We start from the raw sequence: 26,743 nt of genomic DNA, 5'->3' as shown, positions 1-26,743 counted from the left end.
GGTGATGCAGTTTATCATGTATTTGAGCACAAGAGGATGCCTTGCATGACCTCACACTGATAGTTACAGTAGCTTGGCTGATGTGCCGTATGCTGTTTTATTGCTGTAAGTCAGGGGTAGGGCAGAGCCCTCTGCCAGTGAAATGCAGAAGGTTTGAAGGGGAAATTTTAGCACACCCTCTCATGGAATCTCTTAAAAATTAGTAACGGGAACAAAAGCTAACATCAGCCACAACCCTCACACCTCATCCACACATGCACATGCACACAATCTAAGCTCTTCAATGTAAGAGATGGCAGGGATATAGGCTGGACAGATGATCTGCCTCCAACCAGGATGATTTTACTGGGGCCACATAGATGAAAAATGTGCACAGTAATTTACATGAAAGCATATATACAGGACATTCCAGCTCTGGATAAGGATACAGGAGTTCGTATATTTATTTGATTCAGTTTACTGGATGCTTTGAAGGGGGTGGGGGAGAGAAGAAACAAGAAATTTCAGCAGACAAAAATGAAACATAATGAAATAATTAAACTCCGGTCTTTGTTCTCAAGGACTTCTCTTGAGCTTATCTAATGAAACTGAACTACATTCTTCTCCTTTACATGGTTGTTAATGCTGCTTTCAGGTAGAAGAGAGAAGGAGGTAGTATAATTGAAGATTTAATTTTGAACTGTATCATAAAACAGCTTTCATAAAGCCCAACAACAGTAAAGTGGTTCGTTACATTTTAGAGTGTCTGATGTAAATAAGATCCCTGAGTGTGTGCGATCAGTCTTTTCAAGGGCCAAAATATTTTGCTGTTCCCAAGCTTGCTTTCCTTGTTCAGACTGAATAAGCTCAGCCCACATGCATTTAGAAACTGACTTGAATTTTAATTTTATTCTAATGGCTAATTGTGTCTGCTATGGTTAATGTGCCTCTAATTCACACAAAGAAGCCCCTCAGCTTTTCCAGGAAGACCCTTTGGAGATTTTATAGGGTTATTGACCAAATCAGAAATGTGCAGTCAAGTTAAGGTAGAGTTACTATAATCAGTGCATCAGAGGCAGAATTCATTCCATTGCCAGTTTTCCAGGGAGAAGGAAAGGCATGTCTGCAAACTTTTCTGCAGGAGAAAGGCATTTTATAAGTGGTAGATGTTTATAGGCTAGCCCCTTTTATTTGACCATAGTTATTTCCAGCCTGCTTTGTTCAACTTCAGTTGTCACTTACTGCTTACTTCACAACTCCATGGAAGGAGGAGTCGTCTTAGTCTGTAAAGCAGAAGTTATAAGGAGAGGACCAGGGGAATTTAACTGTTTTACATTCTTTTTATTTTAATGTCGTAACATTTTATGTATGATATGAGAGGGAATTTTTCAGTGGTACTGAAAACCTAACTCCTTTCGTGATCCATTTATTTGATTTGCCTGTCCATTTCAATCAGTTTCAATCTCATCCTGTTCAAAAAAAAAAAAAACCTAAATATTAGAACAAGATTGTATCATGTCTTCTGACCAGAGCTTCCAGTTCCTCAGTGTGAGTTCAGTGCCTGGAACTCTTCATTTTTCCTTTTTCTTACTTAGCTTAAAAAGAATAAAAACAATATCAGAGCCACTTTCAAAGTTACGGTTGAGTTATACACATTTGCTACTGGTGTCCAAGGGAAAACAATTTCCTAAGTTTGAGGAAACTTCTGTTCCATGTTGAGCATGGAACAGAAATGACAGAACAGTTTGTCAGTGGAGAACATTATGTAGAGCTATTTAAAGGTTGTCCTCGACCTTTCCACCTCTTTTAAAGCCTCTTGAGAGTAATTTAAACTTTTCTTATGCCAGTTGCCTACTGTCAGTTCCATATTTGTGTTTGTTCTCTCCATGCTATGGATGTAAGGTGTCAGAGCACATTATGGGGAGATCTTCCAAATCCTCTTTTAAACTCTTGTCTGAGAAAGAGCCCTCAGATTCAGCCAGGTCAACCCTGGCAGTTAAAGTTCACAGCAAGATTTTGTTTCCTTGATCTCCTCTCAAACCAGCTTTTTACAGACAGGATTGAAATCTGACCTGAATGAAGACAATGGAAGTTTTATTATTGACACTGATGAGTCCAAGATTTTAAACACTTTTTCTATATGAATTTTCTTCTGAGATACATACGTGCATACATATACATCTGTATCTATGCAAATAGGTGTAGGTGTCTAATACTGATAAATTACATGTTGTAAGGCTAAATTTTTAGATTGTTGTAAGCGAATTTCTCATACCAAAAATGCTCTACCAACATGACTTTTGTCCATTTATGAAGTGTTATAAAGAGTGTTATTTTCAACACAGCCTTCAGGGAAAAATTATTAAATACTGCAGGTGCTTACACGTGCAGACTTTTTCACTGCTCAAATTTCTTATGTATAATGCCTGAAAAAGTAGCACAAATAAGTACTACCACAAAGTCACTGTTAAATTGTTGGAAAGTCACTTATTGTATATTGAAGAATCCTACAGAATTCCTGATCTCTAACCATAGACATAAAATACAGAAGTTGAGCAAGAAGTAAGTTACTAGACGGAGTTGCATTCTTTGATCTCTTTTCTCTTATTCTTAACTTCAGCATCCTTATTTGAAAAGGAACATAAAAACATAAGGCAGTGTTGTGCTCACAGACCAGGAAAAGCCCACTACAGGTTCATGTAGGCTGTCAGTGCTCACATCTGGCTAGTTTGGAGGTGTTACTGTATGCATTTCTGTGTCAAAATTGGTGTAATATGTGGAACATCAACTTTTATTTCATGTTCAAGTGAGGTGGTGTCATTTAATACAAAGATGCAAAGTAAGAGCACAGCTGCTCTGAAGCAATTTCAAAGGAGTTTCACAAATTCATCAAGTTTATACAGCAATCACTGGTAATAGTTTTGGATGTTTGTTGACGTATTTATGGTAACTGTATCTATCTCTCAGCTATTCTGTTTCAAAGTACTGCTTCTAGCAATGCAAAGTGCTAACTGAGAAAACTTTTTTTCTTTATTTCTTCCTTTGAAGACAAAGACAGGGATTTGTTTGCTGCAGGATGGTAACCAGGAGCCTTTCAAAGTGCGACTGCACTTAGCCAAAGATATTTTGATGATCCAGGAGCAGGATGTGATCTGTGTGTCTGGTGAGCCTTTCTATTCTGGTGTAAGTAGTTCTTATCTTTTTCTTTAAGCTGTACTTTATACAAATGAAAAATACGTTGTGTGTGCATGTGTGCGTGTGTGCACGCACATGCATGTGTATGCATTTACTCCCACAGTTTGATATTTCATTTTATCCTGTTAAAACTAGGTGTATTTTAACATATCTTTTGAGAGTAAATCTTAGCAACACTCATCTAAGAAGCAGCAATAAGACAGTGAATAAGATATATGCATGACTACAGTATTCTTTCTCTGCACTCACCCTTGAATGTTGAAGCTACTGGATGTGATAGGAATGACACAAGCAGTGATTTTTGCAGTGAATACAGATACCTCAATGTACTTACATGTCTGAGTATTGTCTGTGGAGTTGATAAGACAGTTGATGGGTAACTGTTATGGCAGGGCTTTGCTAGCAGAGGAATTATCTGCTATCCTCTGTTGCTTTGGTTGCTTCATATGGTAGCACAACACCAGACTTCATGCATGCTGCAAGGGTCACTAGTTTTACCAGCACATCATGTTAATAAAGATGGGCTTCAGCTGGAACAGTGTAATAGTGTGATTTATGTATTACTGTTTTTACATGATGTGACAGATTTCTTATTTAAGCATCATATTGAATTTTGTGGATAAGAAGCTGAGCTTTGTAGACAATTATTTGGAAGATCTGTAAAATGTTATACAGAATAATATTGTTGGGTTTGGAACTATTGTAATGCTAAGTTTTTATTTAATTCTAGAAGATAGCTAAAAATAATAGAAACCATTCACTATTCATTTCTATAGACATTTTTGTAGATACTGTAATTATATTTTGCAGAGATATTTTTAAGATTTAGGGGAAAGTATCATAAACATTCTGGTCTCCCTTTGAACTAAATAAAATTATCATAGGATTTCACGTTAAATCTTGTGAGGCATAGTAGTGTAATATCTGTTTATGCAAATATTATGTGACTGCTATTATGTCTGTCTGTTTTCTTAATTAATTGCTGCTGTTGCCACATCCTTGTATCTCTAAATACAAGTATAATAAAAAGATAAAAAGCAGAAACCAGAAGTAAAATGGTATAATGTCAGCAGTGCTAACAGTGTAGAAGATTAATGGAAAATGTATAGGAGAATCCATCTCACTGTGATGAACATCTCAAGGTGGATGGTTCTGAGTTTTTCTCTGAAACAAGAGGAACACACTGCCTACACTGTCTCCATACAGGCTGGGCTTATTCGCACGTCAAATCTGACATTAGCTTTTGAAGGTTTCATGCTGTACAAATACAATTTACTAATACAGGTCTGTGTGCTTTATATGGAATATAGATGCTCCTTTTACCAATCAGATTGTACTGTTCCTCAACATACAGGCTATTTAGCAGCCCAGACGGAAAGAAATTAAGAGTTCAAGCTCAGGCTATAGTTGTTGAATTAGCAACACACACTGTGGCCCCGTTACTCCACCAACCCTTTCTGGCATTATTTATTAAAAGATTTTATCACTCAAAAATATGACTTTCATTATTGTCCTGTAATATCTATTACTTCTGCTGAACTTGTTATTTAAATGTCTTCATGAAATACATATTTATTTTTTTTCCATTTCACAGCAAGGCTTTCTCTTACAGTTTTGCCCTCTTTAGTTTTGCAACAGCACTGTAGAAAATAGTGGATGATTTGCTTCACCAATTACACTCCCCTATCTTATTTGCATGTTGAATGCATAACTCATTAACTAATTGATATTAGTGTGGTGATGAGGAGTTTCTTTTCTCTTGGAAGTGTCATTGTTAGGCTAGTGACTTTTGAGCACTTTACCCTGATTTCCTCTGGGATTAAGACCAGGACTTGAATCAGTATGTTCATTCCAACTAAGGAATTGGCATTTCGGAGAGAGTTAACTGTCTTTTATCACAGGTCATTTAAATAATCTGGAATCATATGCCTTGATTGTATAGCATGATCAGACAAGTCCCACAGGCTTAATTCTTTTTGCAGTTTTTTCGTCATTTTTATTCCTGATTTAGTAGGTATCTTGTTTGTTTGTTTATTTGTTTTTCTTATCTTTTACTTTGCTTGGCTGATTTTGTTTTGTTCTTTCTGTCATTCTAGATGACTGACCACATCTAGTTTTCTTTTACATGCATTCTAAAGAGCAAGTGTTTTCATTAGCAACTGACATTGAATGCCTCAGAATAAGCTCTAAAGAATAAAAACAAAATTTGTAACTGAGGAACAATAGCATTGTTAAATTTTACAGATGAGTAGCTACAGTAAAAGCTCTTTTTAATCTGTTTTAATAAATAATCTTCAAACAATTTGATTGTAAGGTTTTAATCACTTCTGTACTGTTAAGGACCGAAAGGCTATTACTATGTTTCTAGTTCAGAACAGTATCTCTTCTGTTTGTTGGGTCTGAATCAATTTGCATGCTCCTCTGTGTAGGACAGACTTTAAACAGGCACTTAACGTTCCAGTGGTATCCTGATCTGCATCCTGTGGAATAATCTAAATGAAATCAATGGCTCCTTAGGAATGAGGTGCTGCTTAATGTGAGTACATGGGATAAGGACCTAGTTCTTAATTTAGAACACTTCCTTTTTGATGGAAAACAGTTCTAGTTTTCCAAAGCTAAAGAGTTGCAAAGGAACCTTGTTTCTTCTTTCATTGTATACAGTTTCAAGTAAGAAAATAAAATGCATAAAAGATTATAAGCAACATAAACAGTGTTAAACACTAAAAAAAAAAGCATCTGTTTCTTTAGTAGGCTGAACAAAATGATAGTGTTAGTGAGGGTCCTGCAGCAATTGTACCTGTAGTAATTCCATAAGGCATCAAAGATCATTCAAATGATCATGGATTAGATCTAAATTTGAGCATCAGTTGCATCAATAAGTATTACAGAGGTTTCTTTATGTGTGCAATAAGAAAGACTTGATTTCCAAAGGCAGAAATATAGTGCATTCTGCATTATGCTGTGGATATCTGCTCGTGGATATCTGATGTAGATTTAAACTCCAGTGCGAATGACCAAAAGTGAGATGAGAACATTTTGTGAAACTCAAAGCCTAGAAGGCAGTGTCTTTACTAATCCAAATTAAATCCTTGCCTGTAGAGGGGCTTTATAGTATGGGAAGTGTATGCCTGAGTTGGAGTAGCTTGTGTTCTGAAGATATCCGTGAGTGTCTCTGTGGGAAAATTGGAAGATAAGACTGGTGACTGTTAGGTCAGGTACACTTTTTTCTCCCCTGAAGTACTGGACTCTCACAAAATATTTTTTCATAATTCTGGTATTGCCAACAGAGAGCTTTCTTATAATTATAATTGTCATAAATCTCCATGACAGTTTATTGTGGTACAGTTAGGATTTTTGCTCTTTTCATCTGATAAAGAAATGCCCTGAAAACAGCTGAATTAAACCATGTAGGAACTTCATCAGTATTGATGGTAGAAGTATAGAAGATCCTTATTTTATATTTCCTTTTAAACATATTTCTTGAATTACATGAAATTATACTCATAAAAGTTTGCTATACGTTGTTCCAGATGAGAATGTGCAATAAGGCAACTCCCAGTCTTTTTAGACGTATAGGTCAATAGCCTGGAGTAACAAGGATAGCCTAATACTGACCTTGCTGAAAATTACAATGGGAGGAAAATTACAATCTCATAGCCTAAGATATGGTGTGTCTGGTCTGAAATATGACTCTTCAGTAGATTTATTCCTAGGAAAAGTTTTAATCTTTGCAATTCCAGAATCAAAATTTTTATTTTAGAGTTAATCCTCACAATTTCTTTCACCTTTCATGAACATCTGAAATTCAAGTAAAAGGATTATGTTTTATCAAGAAAATTAGGTTATCTGTCTAGGGAGCTGTGCTTCTTTTCTTCTTTTCTTTAATAGATTTTATTTGTTTGCTAATCGTACTCAGATTTTTTTCTAATAGAGAGTATGTGCATGTAAGATCCATAAACCAAGGATATCACAATGTACCCTCTGACAAGATGGATGATTTGAATCAGCTACTGTTTTTCTAAAAGACTGAAAATAAACTGTGAGCAGCTGGCAAATTGTTAAGTTCAGCTACCAGGACATTTTGCGTTTTCACATAATTTTCTTAAAGGTTCTGTTAGAGAGTCATAGATTTTCCAAAATACTACTCAAAAATACTCACCTGATGATAACATACAGATGATTCTCATTTCTTTTGAGTAATGTAATTCTATACTGCTGTGTAGTCATGCATTATTTAATTAAATGTTAATAATTTCTTTTAGCATTTTTTTACTTAAGGGCTTTTTTGGGAGATTGATGTGAAGATCATTCATAATTTCAATACTAATAAAAAGTGAATGCACATTTTTGTGAATTTATAGAACAACATCTCTCAGAGTAGTACCGCATTTGTCCAAGGATTTAACTGAGGTTGATACAAATGTATCTGAATGTAACCTATGGACTGTAATTGTTTTTTTAATAGAGAAAAAACCTACATCAATAAACACCTTTTCCAAGTTCAGAAAGTAACACTGACTTAAATTGTTGAACTGTAGCCAGAACTGATTTCTGGCATTATTAATCACACAATCATTCTTCTTTCTCTTGTAAAGATGAGAACATATGATATCTCACTTTTAAAGTTGTCCTTTTGGTATTATGAAATCAACTGTGTTGAAAGATTTATAACTCTGTACAAAGCCCATATGGTATTACAAAAAAATAAGTTGCGTTAGAGATTAGTTAGTTTCTCAATTTACAAACTTTGCACAATAGCATGTTTTTCGTGACTTTTTTATTTAAATGATAAAGGTATTTTTAATTTTTCAGTATAAGTTTAAATTCAGAACATATCACTTAACTGTGACTCGCGTGAGCAGTCAGATGAATTTATTACATTTCCCTTGCTTGCACATTTCAGAATTTTGGAACTTCCTGAGAGTGAATTTTAAATCTGTTACATTGGATCATTCTCTTTTGAGAGTTTAAAATTTTCTTTTCCTATATTTTGGTGTAGGTAAAACAAGTTCAATTAATGTTCGCAATGTTAATGTATAGAAAAACAAATGAAGAAAAAAGTGAAAAGCTTAAAATAGTAAACATATGGTTTTCGTTTATTTTCTGTATTGTATTTATTTCTGTATTTATTTACTATTTTGGTTGTGATGTGTGATTGAATAATATGAACAGTGCCAAGGTGAAACTCCCTGTCCTGGAGAGAATTGCAAATATGTGAACAGATCAGTCACCTTTCAAGCACTTTCCATTCTTGTTACCTTCACAAAGCTACCAGTAAGAATGGTGATTTTTTTTTTTTTTAATCATGTTGGTACCTGTCAGCTATTCAGTGGAGTGAATCCATTTTTTCACAGAAACCATCAAATATCTATCAGATGGTGGCAGATTTTTTTTTCTACCCTGCCAATCTGGATAGCTTTTAAGTGACAACCTAGAACTGACAGATGTAAATACGATTATTTAGGGACAACCTAACCCAGGTTATCTTTCTGCAGCTACTTAAAAAAAAAAAAACAACATAGCAATCTACTGAGGTTCGAACACAGGACTGCCATTTGTAAAGCCAAATTTGAAAGAGCAGAACAGCTTTTTCTCATTGGAAGAAGGTTTTTCCCCCACAAAAAAGAAAAATATTGCAAACCAGAAAACATTTGGAGAACCCAAAGCATTGATCAATGGCAGTGTATGATGCGAGGCAGTAGCTGGAAACTACAGCTATCACGGAATTAGAGAGAGTGTTCATTACCAAGCCTAGTGGGAATGCAGATACATACTGACTTTGGGTTTGTGTTTGTTTTTTTTTTTTTTTCTCTTTTATTTCTATATTAAGAAATGCAGTACTTTTGAAATAAACCAATCCTAGGAATAGAATTTTTATTAGTAGATATTGAGGTGAATGTTTCTGCTTTTAGGCATATGCTGTGTGACTTGAAGTGAGAACAAGCGAAGGGGCGAGTGCTCTTGCTCGTTCCAGTCAGTGTTAACAGTCTACACAACACAGCTGCATTTGCTGTCCTCAGTCTCCAGCATGGCTGCAGAGGAAGGGGGATTTCCAATTGACCAGGCATTCTGCCACCATCCCTTACTGCCAATTTTCTCCAGTTGCACGAGGAACTGAAATACAGAGACAAGCTTCGAATGTCGCACAATGGAAATTGTTAGTAGATGAGCAAGTCTGGTGGCAAACCTTGTTAACGCTATTAATTCAAATTGGAAATGTGACTGACCTGTGTCCTGTGGCCTTTACACTCGGAATGAGTGTAAAGTTTGAGTGCTCATATCAATTAATCCAAAGAAATGCCAGTAAGAAAGAGCAAAGCATCATCAAAAAGAGGCTATAAAATTTCCTTTCTTGAAAATGTATGAAATAATTCAACGAAAAAAATTTTCTCATGATATTTTCTTATTTCAGAATGTAGTGGGATTACTAATAGCTGATAAACTACATGAGAGCATGGCCTTGAAGATATTATGGCATCAAATGTTAACAGGTTGATCTATGAAGTTGCTGCCAATGTATTGATGATATCTTTGTATTTCATTATTACATTTTAAAAATTATATTCTATCATTTTCTTCCCTTTTTTCCCTACATTTTTCCATGTCACTTTGCTGTAGATTCCTCTCCATGTCTAGCCCTCTTTTCCCACCTACTGTTTTGTTCTGCACCCATTCAGCTCTTTTCCATGTTCTTCCATGTGTGTAGTACCTTGGTGTCTGTTCTATCCACTGTGAAAACAGAGGTCTTTTTTTCTCTCTGGACCTAGACAAATTAATTCTTCATACCTTTACTCTTGTAAGATGAATAACCAGACACACCAGTGTCCCAAACTAAAAATGCAATATTTATATCCCAGTAAAAATGTTGAGTAATGGACTATTGAAGTTTCACATGCTGTTAACTTGGTTTTATGATGAGTTTTGAAATTTCTGCATTCTTTTGTTGAACTGTTATTTGACTGCTTTCATAGAAACAGATTATTAGATCACATTAGATTACTGGTTTATATGATACAGAACAAATAATTTGAAAGTATTACTAATTAATCATTATTGTTAAGAGTCAGTTAAGCAATTATAAACTTCCTTTTCCATCACATAGCAGTCAGTATGAAATATTTGAAACTTTACTGTGCCCTAAGATTTAACTATTAAAAATAACATTAACTCTTGACTAAATTTAAATAGATAACGATTACATAGGATTCTGTGTTTTCCTTTCCTGACTGTTTACTGTTGCTTTTTGCTCACACAGTCATTCTTCACTTATAATCTCATTTAAGATGACGTCCGTGATCTCAAGAAGGTCATATGGATTTTAAGTAGAAATTTTAATACCTCTTTAATGAAAGCCTAAAAAACATTGCTTCTCTTTCACTGCATAGCTCTGAGGAAGAATTTTTTTGGCAAAACTCTTAGCTCTCCTTTCCAGTCAATGAACATATGTGTGGATGAGGAATTTTCTGAGTTAGAGGCATGGAAAATGCTGACAGCTTGGCAGCAGCTTTGAGTTTTTCAATAAAATGATAACTCCTTTTGTTCTGTTCCAGGAAGCAGCTTCTAAAACACTGCTCTGAATCTTGCATTTAAGGATCCTAGGAGCTCTAACTTTCCTTCTGTTTGGTGTAACGTAGTTAACAAATGTGATAATGGAATTACAAGCTAACAGGACATTTTTTGTAGTCTTGGTATTGAACTAAGTAGCTTTTCATCAGAATCAAGTTTTATTTTGTAAACTTGGGGATGAAGTTGCTTTTGGAATTTGCAAAACCATTGCAAGTTCAATCATAGAATACTACCCTGTGCAAATAGAGGGGAAAGCAAAGCCAAGTAAAATATTAATAGACAAATCTACAACTGGCACAGATTTTTAGTTAGATTTTATTTTAAGAAGATACTTGGAATCAATGGAGCAGCCCTATCTTTAACCTGGAATAGCATAAATGGTCAATCAGGATACTTAGAGCACTTCTTTACTGGGACAAAATATGTTGCCTTCCAGAGCTGTCACCATATTTTATTAATGAATAGTTGTAAAGCATTTTAAGAAATTAAAGCTATTAGACCAGTGAAAAGCATTTTATTATTGTTATTGTTCATTTCAAATGCTAATTAAAGACATCAGAATAAAATAATTTGCTTCAGTTTGCTGGTCAAATGTCTTTTTTGTATTAATCATGATATTAAAAATATTGTTTTACATTGAAATATAGTGCTTTGCAGACAAGGTTTATTCAGTTCACCTTGGTTGAAGATGACACTAAAAATAAAGCTTGGTTTGGGTTTTTTTGCGAGTCACATACAAAAAGTCACATTCAAGCCATGCAAGTCACAAACAAAAACTTACTTGGATAAAAGAGTTTCCTGGAAAAACATTTCAAAGCTGGCATGTACCATCAAAATACTTACTCAAGTTACTCTGCAACTCTAAAGAGAAGAATTCATTTTTCCAAAGCTAAATTTGACATCCTGGCTCTATACTCAATGGAGGACATAGATAATGAAGATGATTATCACCTAACTTGGGCATCTGCTTTGACTCACCTGGATTGAATGTATTTATTTTTCGTTACTGATTACAGGAGAAAACTTGCCTTGACTAATGGCTCTGTTTTAGATGAATTAACTGTGGTTAGATGAGTCTTATCATTTTTCTTCTAAACTTCTGGGTAAAAAAAGAGGAGTTGATCACAGCTGAGGTCTGATCCTAAGCCAAAATTCTGGTGTATGAAATGTGTAATGCTTCTGAGAGTTCTGGAAATGCTGTTTCGCTATATTGTTTATGTGAGGTTTGCAATCGCAGACTAGGGGATTATTGATGGTTTACTAATGAAATATATAATTTGTATGTATTTTTGATTTGTATTTTTGAAGATCATTAATTGTTTGCATGTTTGCAATTGTTAGCTATCATGCTGTGAAGAATATGTAAGTCTTTACACTTGAGATGCACCAAAGTAATATTTCTTTATTGTGAGACTGAGAAGTGTGTTGAATTAGCATAGGTTAAATACAATGCAATGCCTTTGTTAAACATAACACATCACTTGAGTGGATCTAGTTTGCAGTATGTTTTTAAAGTTCAATTCAGTTCAGTAACAGTCCAGACCTGAAATATTGAATATCTACTCTCAATGGAGATAGAAAATAACCTAGAAAAAATACCAGATGAAACCATGTGCTGGAAAATTGCAGTTGCTTGAAAATTTTCAGTTCCCTTTGCTTGTTTTTACACAGTTTTATCTATTTAGTAATCTGGTATGCTTTCATTCTCTTAAAAAGTAATGCCGAACTCCTGTGTAAAATGTTTCTAGTTTCCTGTTAGACAGCACCAATAAACTCACAAAAGACCCCAGATCAAGTGTTTTCAGGGCTGGCTTGACTCTGCCTTTGCTTGAGTGAAAACCAGAAAGAATATTTTATTGGCTCTTTTATATGTGTACTTGTGTGTGTGTTGTGCTAAGAAGGACAACAGGAAGAATAGAAATATTCTGCAAGACAGCTTTCTATTAGGCTTTTTAAAAGCATAGCTCCATCTTAGAATATATTCAGGTGCCACTATTTAAACTTTACAGTGACTACTGACTTATCATGAACTAGAAATTTTAATGAAGATTTATTTTTTTTCACTGAGCACACCACTTTATTTGAAATTTAATTGTAAAGTGTGATATTCTTTACTCCATTCATGGTTAATGTAATCAAGGCAGTTTATCTTTGTTAAAAGGTTGCTATTTTTCAACATCATCTTAGGCAACACAAGTATTTTCTGTATGATCTGAGCATGTGTAACAAAAATACTAGAATGTATTGACTAGAGCGTACAAGTCAAGCTTCTGTTCTTACCTAGATATTCAACACAAGCTGGAGCTGGAAATGAGGTAGAGTTAACAGGAAAAATACAGCTACCAGTGAAGCCACAGCTGAGTGTTTCATGTTAATTTGTGTAAACTCAGCTTAGACCACACATCAGACTGTGGCCTATATTGGTTTAGCCTGAATATATTGTCTGCAGCATTACCTGTGACTGAAACGTCCTGACAGACAAAAAGTTTTCTAAGTACAGTTTGTGGCCTGAAGTGAAATAACTTTGTGGACTGAACCCAGTTTCTGGGAACTCCATTATGAAAGTTCCTTCCTAGAAGGTGTGAGCTGAGAGCCGAGAAGGCTCTTCTGGTCCCTCTGAACAGCGCAGAAGCACATTGATGAAACAGGATAGCCATATATTCCTCTATTGCCATGCTACACATTCATTTGTGGGTTACAAATATAAGAGCATATTTTTTTCATGCATTCTGAATGTTAAAAAAAAAAAAAATTGAAACATTTGGCCATTTAACAGCAAAATTACGTACCTCTTTCTTAGATTAAACATTTACAAGCATTACCCTAAATAAATAAATGGAAAGTGTCATTTTAGGAAATCCATTTTGTCTTACCACCCAAAACATTGGACTAGTTTATGCTTGCTCTTTCTGCAGTTACACAATTCATATTTGTCACAAATATGAAAAAGAAAGACAACAACTGGATTTTCCCCTAAATTCAGCAGTATCACTTTTTAAAAACTCTTATGTGGTAGCCCTACAATCTTTCTTTTCCTTTCTGTATATGAAGTAAGGAGAAAAAAAATCTCTGTAGATATTTCATTCTCTCTGTCACTGGTATGTTTCTGATGAGAGACATTCAAATCTGACTGAGACTGGCAATCTATGCTGATTATGCTGAAATACATGAACATAGATAGGTGTAATATATATGTAGACTTATGCTATGCAATGTATATAATGAAATGAGTGTAAAATCTAGACCACATGTAGAGGGCATTAAAAAATCTATATATTCCATATATTTGTATATGGACATATGGTATACCTGCTACTAACATTTTTTACTGCTGACCAAATTGACCAATTCTAAATGATCTTTGGGAATAAAGTCAACAAGACAGGCTAGGGAAAAGAAAAAGTCTTTTTTGTAAATGTTCATATCTAAGACAGATACTAGCCTACAGTTTTTACAGAACAAATTTTAGGATGATCAATAAAAGGGGAAAAATGGGCTGTTTTAAATAATTCTGTCTGTAACAGCACCCTGTAAATCGCTGGTTATGATTTTTAAACCATAGCTCTGAGGTCAACAGTGGCTGTGCTTGTATTAGTTTTTTAATTTGGATCAGGACTGTGCTTTGGAATGAATTTCTGGATCATGTGCATTTATCATGCTTTGGTTCACATCACTGAGTGGTCTTGGAGTACACAAGCTGTATTCCTTTTGGATGAAACTAAATTGGAAAATGTGCTACAGGAGTGCAGTTTATGTACTTCAGCATGTAGTGCTCAGTCTGCATATGGGACCAATTTAGGACTAGTTGAGTTTAAGACCTCTGAAATGCATGTGTTGTACACTAACTGTTAAACTCTACAGTTCTATTCTTATTGCATTGCAGTACTTGCTAGTATGGTATGAATTGAACAAATGAATTTTTGTCTGAGACAGGACCTCTGCTTTTCTTCCAGACTCTGTTTTTCCTCTGCAGCACAGGTTTCATGGGATTTTCGTATTCAGGAACTCACAAGTTTATTAAAACAAGAAAAATCAATGATGTAGGATGGAAGCACAGAAACAACTTATTGAAGTGTGAATACAGATGTTATGGCAGAAAGCATTAAATCTAACAAAACTTGATTTATTTTTTTTCCAGGAAAGAACAGTAACAATTAGAAGACAGACTGTAGGAGGATTTGGATTAAGTATAAAGGTAGGATGATTTTTTTTGTCTATTATTCCACGTTACACAAGAAGTGTCTTTGTATATGTTTAATGTTACTTTTAGCGAGGACAAACTATATTTTAGAGGAATAGAAACAAGAAAGCAAATGTATTCTGGGATGTTAGATACTGTCACAGTGGGCAACCAGCAACTACACTGCCCTGTGGAATGGAAGGCAATGGAAAGGTCATTGCCTTAAGATTCAAGCTGAGCAACTCTGTAATAAGATTTGATAGAAGAGTTGAAAAGTGTTTGCAACTGCACAGACTGTACTTTTGTTCAACAGCGCTCTAATTTAAGTGCTTATAAATGAATGCTAAATTACAGTGGCAGGCACATGGAACAGCCAATAAGTTCATCATCAATTCTCCTACAAAGAACATCACATTAATTCACTGCAATTCATTAGTAGGAGAGAAAGTATTATTGCTTTCTCATATTGTTTATTTTGCTGTAGATCAAGCAAAGGCAGCAATTTATCATGGTACCATATTTTTACTTTCTTCCATTAAATTTAAGAACATATGTAAGTGTAGGTGATCCTTTTTGAGGGAGGGAGGGATGAAGAGAGGGAGGAAGGATTAATAATTTTTTGTGCTCATAATCTATGATTTTGAAAACCTTACCTTAGCTTTGAGTCTCAGTGTAGAAAACACAACATTAATTTTATCTTCTAAACACAGCAGTCCTCAGTCTCAATATAGCAATGGAAAAAGTGAAGTGTACTTCACATGAATGCAGAGAGACTTAAATTATGCATATAAAGTGAAAATATAGACTTTCCTGTGAACATCCGCTAGTACTGACCTTACAAGAAGTGACTTAGAAGAGGGATTAATGTTCATTTGTGTTGTCATTGATATGAATATTGTTGAATAGAAATACTAGTTCTTAAAATATGTCTTGGTACACTTGCTGTTATCTTGTTGACCCACTAAGGACCTCTATTCACGGAAAACTAATTGCTATTTTGTGGCCAAAGTTTCTCATGAGTTTCGTCAACAATACACAGGTTATTTTCCTCCAATATCTTTATAGGTTACAGTTCACTGAATAACGATGAAGTAATGCGTGTCAGTGTAAAATCAAGTATATGGGTGAATGAGGTTTTATTCAGCTGCTGCTAAGGAATAACAGGTTACAGTAGGGACTTTTGAGGTTTGGAGAGCAAATCTCATCAAGAGTTGACTGAAGAGTAAAAAATTGATTTTTTAGTTATACAGTACAATGAGTTACCTTTTAGAACTAAAATTGCTGACAAGCTCATGATTACATTATTTAAGTATGAGGTACATTGTATGAAATAAAATATCATTCTGAAATAGAAATTAAATAGTGAATGTGCAACGGTCTTTCTTAAATTAGTGGAGGAAGATATTCTTAAAGTTTTAGAGCAAGATATCCATTGTTCTGAAGAAAATTCTTGGAAGTTGCAGAAGTATTTAAAAGTGCCAAAACAGACTGTGAATTCAGCCTAGAAGGGGATTTATCTTTTTTTTTTTTTTAATAAGATCCTGTTTCAATAGAAAAAAATAACAGTGAAAAACTATATTAAGTGTATTAGAAGCAACTGCAATAGAATTTACAAACAAAAGCTTTAAATTAAATTATTTTATTTAAACATATTTTCTAAGTTTATTGTATTGCATAGATATTTTGATCAAAATTAATCTAAGTAGTGGAAAGGTGAAGCTACATAAATTCAGGTGTGAATAGATGATTTCTTTTTAATTTTTGGAATAACTAATAATCAGGTGATGGAATTCCTTCAACAGATGTCATTATATAGAAAAGAGATCTCTTTCAACAAAGGAAACTCAAACTTACTCAGATGGTGTAGATTAGATAACGAAAATGCTGAGTAGAATTTTATTAGTAAACCTACATTCTCAAAAAGAAAGATGGACAAGCAATTGGATAGCCATCACAATCTAAACAAATAATTAATCAATATAATGTGCTATTTTCACATTAAGTGAGTAGTAAGAAACAACTTAGAACTGGAACTTAAAGTAATGTTTTTGTAGTTTATGGAGGCTCAGTGAAATGGACTTTTTAGGTATGCCATGAAGTGTCAATGTTAGTTCTAAATATTCTGAAACATGCCAGTTTGCTGTTTTAAAAGGTACTATTCAATCATGTTATGCTTCCTCTTGCAGCTGAATAACTGTTTGTTACTTTCTTTTGTTTTGTTTTGGAAGATTCCTGTACTTTAATAAAGGACATATTTATTATTAGTTTTAAACAGAAAAATAATTATTTCGTAATAGTGCCTTAAAGTAGAGGTCTACAAGTCACCCTGTAGGACTGAGGAGGACTGAGGCCTTTCCTCCTTGTTTCAGTAACTCTATCTCCCACAACCCCATATACTACAGTAGTTCCTGTTGTCTTGCTACACTCAGATTATTTAAAGATGGGGGTTATCTGAGGACTTACTTTCTGGCAGTGGTGTATATCAGCAGATGCAGTTCATCTGAGGTGTGAGTTATAGCAGTACAGTGATTAATGACCCTCACTTTAAAATATTTGCTTGTGTTTTAATATGAATTTGTCCAGTTTGGGTATTCAGTTCTAGGGCATTACCATGCCTTTTTTCTGCTAACTTAAACACCCATTTGCTATCAGAAATCTCACATGGCCAAGTCACCTTTTAACTTTCGCTTGAATAAATTTTGGAAGTGTCTTATCCCACCTTAAGTATTCTGGACCCTTGGATATTTTTTTTTTTTCCTGAAGAGCAGAAGGTCAAAATGTTAATAATTCCAAAATGAAACTGTCTAGTTATCTTTTGGTGACTTGTCTATGAGGGGAACTCTCTTCTTTTGTGTTATAACCTGGGTGCTCCAACTATATTTGTAAAAGTCAGAGATTCAGCTAACTGCTTAAAAAGATCTGCTTGTCAGATTGATTTTTACACAAGATCTAAACTTATGCCCTTTAAAAAATTGCTTATAATCTGCTCTTTGAAGGTCTGAAAGAACAAAAAAAGCCCTGTTTTGTGTTTTGCTGTACTTCATTTTACTGAAGTTAATGGTAAAAGTGTGATTGAATCTGAAGCAGAACTGATCTGTTTTACACTCTTCAGAAGGAACTGTTTTCTAATTTCTGAAGCCCCTTTAGAATCCTCAGTAATAAACCTCTGTGTGAAGGAATAGCCATAGAGTTGTAGAAATTGGTAAGCGTAGTGTAATATTTCAGTTATTTATCACATCTGACAAGTTTGAGATGCAGACATTTGACACAAGAAGCTGCTAAGTGTATGACTTCTGAAAGAACATCATGTTTCTCAATAATTGGAGTGTAGTGTTCTTGCAGAAATAGGCAATAAAATTGATAGTTCGTTAAATAAATTAAGGTTTGCAGTTACAGTCTGACTCCTGGCTACCAGGACTCTGCACAGTGCCATTTTCCTGCCTCTGTTTTGATCATTCTTTTAAAATGATGAACAGCATCGCAGATCTGCTAAGATTCGGTTTGACTTTTCAAAGTTTGACTTGATCAAAAATTCTCCAAAACAAGCATGTGCACCTGTCCTGCTCACACTTATGTACATACTTAGATGATTCTCTTCCTCTTCATGCATTCTGTGATTTTTTTTAACACATTTTCTCTGTGTTTCAAATTGAAAAAAAAAAAAAATAAAAAGGCTAGAAAGCTTTAACTAATAGATTAATCATCTAACTTTTAGTTTAAAAATTTATCTTTTCATCTTTAAAGGCTTGTGTATTTGTGGAAGTTGACATCGAATGCATTTTGGAAGTGGCATTTTGGTTCCAGTTACACTAATCTATCGAAAAGAAAAGCTTAAAAGTGCCAATTAACGTTGGCACATTATTGTCCATATTGTTTAACTGCTAGCATGATTCCTGGCACAGTTTTGGCTTACACCAACGAGTATTCTCTAAGACAGTCCATGAACACAGTTCAGAGTTTTACATGGATTGCTTCCAATAGGCAACATGTATAAAGTCACCCCTTTTCAGGTGGGAAGATAGTTTATCCTCATAGACATGAGCCGTATTGTGCCACTAAACCTTAAAGCTAAAACAAACAGGCTCATTTTCATTAGTGGAATAAATACCGCCTTTTAGTATGAAATAAAAATGTCCCCTACATTGTCTAACTCTGAGGATGCTAAAGTCCAACAATTGGTCTAATTTTTTATAGACTCTCTCTGCTTAGAAAAAGAAAATAGTAATTTTCTTATTATACTTGGAGTCAAACACAAAAACAGCATTTGTCAATAAAAGTTACTAGTTTCAGTTGCCCTATTTTTCATATGACTGAAACTTCAGAAAAAAACCCTCATACATAAAAACTGGGATAAGAAAAAATCTTTAGAACTGTACCATGTGACACTTGGAAAGGAGGTGTGGGTGACCTCCCACCAGTAATGGCCAACATCCAGGACAGTAAGCTTCAAACAGCTGCCAGTGATTAGAGCTTCCTCTGCCTCTTCTAGCAGGACTACCTCCGCAGGTGTGCAGCCACCTTTATTCCAGGCTCATCCTTGCCTGCTTAAGGAAAAATGACAAAGAAAATTTGCATTACAAAGATTGGTGTTAGAGTCTGGTAGAGGTCTGAGCCGTTAAGACTTCAACACCATTACTTGACGTATTTTTGTTCCCTCCTCTGGTCTGAGGTTATAACTACATGTCCACACTAGAGGGAGGGAAAATTTAGAACAATAGAAAAGTGGCCTCTGTTCCCAGAGTTTTCTTCAGTAGAGTATCTTCTGAGCATATAAAACCAGAATTTAGATGGACATACAGTTTTTCTTCTACAGGACAGAGAATCAAGTATAGAGGATGCAGGATGCAAGGCTGCAGTGTCAATGTGAAGTAGTATTCAACAAGATGTTGCAGAATATATCTGGCTTTTTTAGCTTGCTGCAAATTGCTAATGATGACTGGGTGTAGGTGGGTTGTCAACTAGTTTATCTTTCCCAATTTGAATTTTTATTTCTTAGAATAGCAGGCAGCACCTCCTGTGACTAATTTAAAAGGAATCCTTCATACTGTCCAGACTGGGATGCAGTAAGAGGAGATAATTTTCTTCAGTAGGGCATTATTGAATGCTTCTTCAAATCTGCAGTATAAATGGATTTAGGTAGATATAGTGAGGGAGGGAGGAATAATCATGTTGTGTGCATTGCAGGCTGGCTTAATAATAACAGTAATTTCCCTCTTTACTGGAGAGCTGAGTCTAAGGAGGGAGGGAGGCCGTTTTACTGAGAAAAAAGGACCTATGTTAACTATGCTGAGCTTCAAACCCTACACTCCTTTGCTGAGCTTCAAATGTCCTGGATAGTGCAATCTCTGTGTAACATTGGAGGCTTAGGAAGGGAACTGACACAAGTATTTTTCTGTTTGTTTGAAAAATTTGGAAGAAATTAGATGTGCATGTGACTAAGGAAAAATCTGGAGGGTGTAGGTTAAGTCTTATAAATTTATTGAGCTTGAACTGATTATCTTAAGTGAAGCCAACTTTTACTGTTGCTGTTCCTCTGGTGAAAACCATTGAAAGATATTAAATAAGTTATAATGATACAATTAATGTAGTCTGAATACATCTCTAAGCCTGACTGAAATGAAGGGAGCCTCATGGTCTTTGTGGAGTGAATACTCAGTCCGTGCTACAAAGATCAATATGTTCGGTGCTTTCAACACTCATCTTGTGCAATGTCAATAGAACCTTTCTTGTAGACATGTAATTGTTGTAATATTACTGAGATCCCTATTAACTCAGTGTCTTTAGGACCATTTGCATTGATAGCCACTGGCAGAAGGGACTTTAATCCTATTTAAAATTCTATGGTTTCACAGGAAATTCATCTTAATTCCATGACAGAAATACCTATTGAGTGCAGGAATCTGTTCAGTTTCAAACAATTGGTTATTGCATGAAGAAGGGGCACGTACTGTTCCTTAGACTATCAAAATACCCATGTCAGTCCTTTCCACACCTCGACACTGGATGCCTAGACCTAAGAAAGCCATTGTTTCCAAAGAAAAATATGGCTGCTGAAGAGAAGATTATGCAAACCCTTAACCAGGAATCTTAGGCAAAATAACAGTGTGGCAGACTGTCATTTCTGATGATCTGAATTTGTACAGGTTACGTTCAGGCTTACACTTTGATGCTTTCTACAGAGGATAAAATATTTGTGTCTCTGCGTATATTTGCCTTTCTCTTCTTTTGAGTTTCCTTTTTATTTAAGGTTTCTTTTTAGTACTTTATTCTTAAGCACCATGAACATTTCCAGTCTCAACAGGATAAATTGAATGAAGCAACAGCGTTGAACTGCTGTCAAACTCTTGAATTACCATCCAGCTTTCCTTTATTTTCCTCCATTTATTGAATACCTACTGTTCCATTTCTTAACATTTCTTTTTCTGTTCCTTCTTACTTATCCCACTGCTTTGCTCGCTCTTTGTGCTTGTGTGACAGAGATGGAAACAAATAAAGGCTGCTTTGGAGATGAAAAGTCCAAACTTGGTTTTCTTGGGCTTTTGTTTACCTGTTTCTCGCCAGCATGAAAACTAAGTGGTCACAGCATGGCTGCCATTTTAGCGTGACGGCCATTTTGCTTTTGCAGGACACGATTTCATACATTAAGCCCTGCGGAATTCACAGAAACTGGTGTCCTTTTTCTTCAAGTCTTGTAGAGTTTTGAACAACACTCAATTCACTTCCTGAAGTGATGATGGCAATTGAGAACTTCTTTATGAAGGGCAATAAGGAATTAGTCCCAATCAAATATTTATTTTTAAAAAAAAGGAGGCAGTGCAGAATCAGAGTTATTTTATCAGTCTCGCTACAAACTGCAGTTAGAGAAAGGGTAAAATATAATTTTAAGCAAAAAGATATTTCCAGTGACTGACAAAATTGCCGTTTATTCTGTTTTTAGGGTGGAGCAGAACATAATATTCCAGTGGTCATTTCTAAGATTTCCAAAGAACAAAGAGGTGGGTGTCAGATTAGTATACTCTGTTTTGACATGCTCCTTAAAGCAAGGTGCATTAAGTCTTGAGATTCTTCAGGAAGTGTTAAACAAATGCTATTGGTGTACCATTTCTCTCTCCATGTAATTATGATCTCTCTCTTCCTCAGAACTGTTCTCTGAAAAAGTGCAGAATTTATATTTGGAATGTTTTGTAAACAGCCTTCAACATGATTTAAAAAGAAAAAAAAAAATCTTGTAAAGCATTATTTTAAAGGAGAGAAACAGGAAGGTATTTAGAGAATGAAAATGTTTAGCAAATTTAACAAAAGCTAATGATTTTGTGGCTTTCATTTCCAAATGGTTATTGCCAGGAAGGTATTTAGAGAATGAAAATGTTTAGCAAATTTAACAAAAGTTAATGATTTTATGGCTTTTATTTCCAAATGGTTATTCCGAGGAAGCTGTAGCAGATCAAATGTTTGGCCATTAAAGCATGGTAACACAAGAAGAGAATGCATGTCTTTTTATACTGGTTGGTAGGGTAGTACTCAGACAGGGGTGGGTAATGGCAGAACCTTGATAATACCCCTGTGTTATTTCAGCATTAGATTCTGTGCTGAATCTCAAACATAGCAAAACTGGTACTGCATAAGGTCTTAACCATACTTATTTTTAGTACAAGCAGAGCTGGTACTGAATCTCTGTATTGGTTTTAACTGGCAATGTTTTGAAATTACTGGAATGATATAATATGTGCTAGGAAGATGGATAACAGTTAAACAGTTCATGATGTGCACAATGAGATGAAGAGAGATGAAGGTGGTGAATCAGTACTAGTATGGTGTATTTAATATCTCTGTTATGTTTGTGTATATTTGTGTACATTTGTGTAAGGTCAGAAACGTAAACTTGGAAGCATTTCCCTTCATCTGTAATGCAGAAATTCCAGGATGCTGCTTCTGCACAATTAAAATATGCCAGCTTAAAAAAATCTCATCTTCACCCACACAGATAAAGAGAGGTACACAAGAATCAGCGTATTGAAAACTGAAAGCCAACCCTGAAAGGCAGATGTGAAAATTGTATGTAGGGAGGCTATAAAGTAGCATTGAATGAGCCCCTAAGGAAGGCAATAAGGTTAACCTTAAGAAGTTATACTTGTGACTCTGTTCTTTTCAGTATACATATAAGTATGTAATACATAATAATGTGGCATATATTACCTACACTAGCTATTAAAATGCTATTAAGCACTGCAGGAAAAATAAGGTAGACTTATGTTTAATTGAGCACACAAAAGTGCACACTGTTTTCTTTTATGTTTGTCGTTATTTTTTTTGCTGCGGTAGCCAATGCATTGTTTCTAACCTCAATACCTGGCTGAGATATAATCTCCATTCCTGCTTTCACTAAAAATACTGCTGATTTTTAGAGAGCTAGTTTTGAGTGACATCTCTTGTGTAGGAGACTACTGTCTTGTGGTGTAGAAAGTGCCATGCCATGTGTCTGCACTAGGGATCTTTGATACAGAAAATGCTGTTTGACGCAGAGCCTGTACCTCAAAGCTCTGCAGGCTTGGTTCTGCCCTTCTTCCAATTGACTCCAGCCCTTTCTTTGGACCTCTAAACAAGAATGTGGCATTTGATGCAATTCTCAAAACCAGTGATGCACATAAGATGCTTAGGCTAGCCCATTAGGTCATATATGAAGTGTTAGTACATGCAAGCCCAGAGTCTGAAGAAGAACATTGAGATGTGCATTTACTTGAGAAAAAAGAAAAAAATAAATCAGAATGTCTATCCTCCAATAACTTAAGCATCCTTTATTACATTTAGCTAGTAGGACCAGTCCTTTAAACACACACTCGAGTATCATAATTTATGTCAATATTGATTCTAGTTTTACAACTCATGTAAATAAGTGAAGTTTTTGAATCAAGTCCAGTTCTAATCTTTTCTAGACAATGTCTTCTTTGATGTTTTGGAATACTATAGACAAATAATCCCACATAATCTGTTAACATTCCTTAGCTCTCATGTTAGCAGTTATTTATTTCTTTATAGGCACTTAAATAATTTTTGTTATATTTCTTGTGTATTTATAAAGTATATTTGCATTGGATAGCTGTGTAACAACATAATATTTAAAAATTGCAACTGTAGAATTAGAATTTGTAAATTCCCTTGTGATTTATAGGGTATAGCTTTGTCTTAAAAATCAAATTCAGTTTGGCTGGTGATTTTGTGCAATATCCTGATTGTCTAGATTTTCAGCATAAATACTCCACTGAGTTTATCAAAGATGCAGGATCTAAAATATCCTTGATAAAATCTTACAAGTTAAATTTGTCATTCATAAGTAGCTCTGGAGATTCCATGTTGCTTTTTCCTCAGAGTTTGTAAGAAATGATCTCTCACAGGCAAATAGGACCTAGTCCTGCAGTAATTTCCTCTTCAGAAAAGTATGCCATACCTCACCATAATGGCCTGAAAGGTGCTAGTGACTGATGGAAGGTGTTTCATAGTCTAATATTTGGGCTGGGTAGACTCTTTCATTGTAACACTGATATGCCAGTATTTTGGGATTAAAAAAAAAGAATCCAAATAATTTATTCAGAAGTTGTATGTTGGGCTTTTTATTAGGTTTTTGTTTAAATTTTTAAAAGATTATGTAAAAACATTAAACTCAATAAGAATACATGTGCACGAAATGTAGGATGTTTTGTACAAAATGAGTGAAAAATATACTTTCTGTTTTCAGCGGAACTTTCAGGTTTGCTCTTTATAGGAGATGCAATTCTACAGGTGAGTAAAACTGCAAGTTCTTTTGTTTATGTTTGTCTAGAAAAGTGAAATGAAATCTATACTTATGAAACGTAGAGTAAGTCTTTTCTCTATCTTTTTAATAACAGATTAATGGAATTAATGTGAGGAAATGCAGGCATGAAGAAGTGGTGAGCTTTTCTGTTTTTTAGTCTACTTTTTGTCTTTTGTAGTTATTGAGATAAGAGTGTACGCTGATAGCAATGCACTCGTATCAGCTGTATTATTGTAATTCCTAAACAAATATGACTGTACCTTCTAGCATGGCAAACAACTAAGATCTGAGTGCAATCTCTTCTTCATAAGTTTGCTATAATTGCTGTTCTCTGACAGACTTTTCTATATTAAAGGTGATTTATTTTATTATGCAGATTTTAGCTGTACATATTCCAACATTTCTTCTTCTGGCTTATTGCTATCAAATTTCAACAGTGCTACACCTTTCTGGCTGTGTGAGGTCATTTTAATTTCAAAAGCTGTAATTTGCACTATGTTGGAGATTTGCTGTTTGGTTGGGTTTAATCCTATTTAAAAATTGAAACAAAACTATTTGTCTACCTTTCATTGTGTGGCTGTTACTTATGAGGGTCCTCTCCTCCTTCAGTTAAGCTGTTATCAGTGTGGGTTTAAAATAACAGTGTATTAAGGAGATTCCTTCTAGAGAAGCCATGTGTATTTCAGAGCTCTATAGTAGGCTGGTTCCCTTGGTAAGTCAGCTTTGCTAAAGGTTTCATATACTTTTGTTATATTTGACTTTTTGACTCTTCTTAAGTACTTTCAGAAGCAGGAAACCCTATATTTCAGAAAAGAATGCCAGAAATGAGAAGATCACTGAAGAAATTATCTTTAAATCCTGTATAGCTCCATAGAATTTGTACCTTTGTTTTAAAATAATGTGGTAACATTGTATTTGAAAGTTTACTTTTCTAAAACTTACTTTGCCAATTCAAAGATGCTCTTTAATTCATAGAGCATTCTGTTACATGACAGATCATTGAATGTATGCTCTTCAGGTATAGAAAGCAAGAATTAATAAAGATGAAGTTCTGATGAACATTTTAGTGCAGGCTGAAAGATTAGATCCCTGCACTATTCTTCCTCTCAGAGTGCTTTTGTGCACTGGTTTCATGCTGGAAATTTGTGCTGCATATCATGCTTCATTCTTCAGAGCCTTCGTCATACCACCTTCCGTATACACAGGCTAATAGTCATAGTACTTTTAAGCTTTGGCTGTGCAACAGTGATCAGATTTTAATCTTTTATAAGCTTACCGCAGTTGTTTGGTTTAATATTTATTAATATGGTAAATCTCTCAATGGGATTTAAATAGACTGTTGGAATTTCAAGACATGAGAAAAAGTTATTGCTAAAAGTATACACTTATTACACATATTGAAAACTGGTAAAAACACCAGGATTTTTTTTCTTTTTTCTGAGACAATCTCTTAACCATTACAATGATACATAAATCTGTTGGCTGTTTATAATCAGGCTTAAACACTTTCATGGGAAAAAAGAGATTTTGGGAAAGCCAAAAGGTGCAGATTGACATAGACTAGCAAGTGTCATCATGTTAAATTTTGTTTTATACCTTGTTTGTCCAACATAATCTGCTTCTCAAACTCCTTATAGATAATTCTCTCTGAATAAAAAAGAAGAAATGTCTCTTACCAGTTTTGAACGTGCATTTGTGTATGTGCATGTATTTTAGGAGTTTAAGCAGATAAATTTTAAATTAAATCTTTATTCTAAATAAGAATAATTCTTAAGAATTAATAGTAAATATTGAGCAATATTTAAATAAGATAAAATGTGCAAATGACATTTTATAAACTAAAATACACAGAGGAGTTACAAATATAAAATATAAAATAAATATGAAAAACAAAGTAAATGAACGCTAATAATCTATTTTTTACAGAAACATTCACTATCATATGTTATTTATTGTAAAGCCTGCTATAGTAATGATAGATGTGGTTATGCATTGTGCGGTAATCTGTGGATTTAGGCATAGCCCTGAGTAAA

At 34.6% G+C, this 26,743-nt stretch overlaps 1 protein-coding gene across 1 annotated transcript in view; it reads left to right on the top strand.

Moving 5' to 3' along the window:
- SNTG1 (syntrophin gamma 1) overlaps nucleotides 1-26,743 on the top strand; it is a gene marked incomplete at both ends in the record, with an annotated part of 163,496 nt that overhangs the window by 5,260 nt on the left and 131,493 nt on the right. Inside the window, 5 exons of the mRNA XM_082310700.1 lie at nucleotides 3,028-3,162; nucleotides 14,879-14,935; nucleotides 21,858-21,915; nucleotides 24,654-24,697; nucleotides 24,805-24,846. Of these exons, the coding sequence (XP_082166826.1) occupies nucleotides 3,028-3,162; nucleotides 14,879-14,935; nucleotides 21,858-21,915; nucleotides 24,654-24,697; nucleotides 24,805-24,846 (336 nt within the window). The remainder of the gene's footprint in view (nucleotides 1-3,027; nucleotides 3,163-14,878; nucleotides 14,936-21,857; nucleotides 21,916-24,653; nucleotides 24,698-24,804; nucleotides 24,847-26,743) is intronic.

Source organism: Platalea leucorodia, assembly GCF_965183815.1.
Source record: "Platalea leucorodia genome assembly, chromosome: 1".
Classification (NCBI taxonomy): domain Eukaryota; kingdom Metazoa; phylum Chordata; class Aves; order Pelecaniformes; family Threskiornithidae; genus Platalea; species Platalea leucorodia.
The sequence above is the reverse complement of the archived record's forward strand: the minus strand, read 5'-3'. Positions and strand labels throughout refer to the sequence as shown.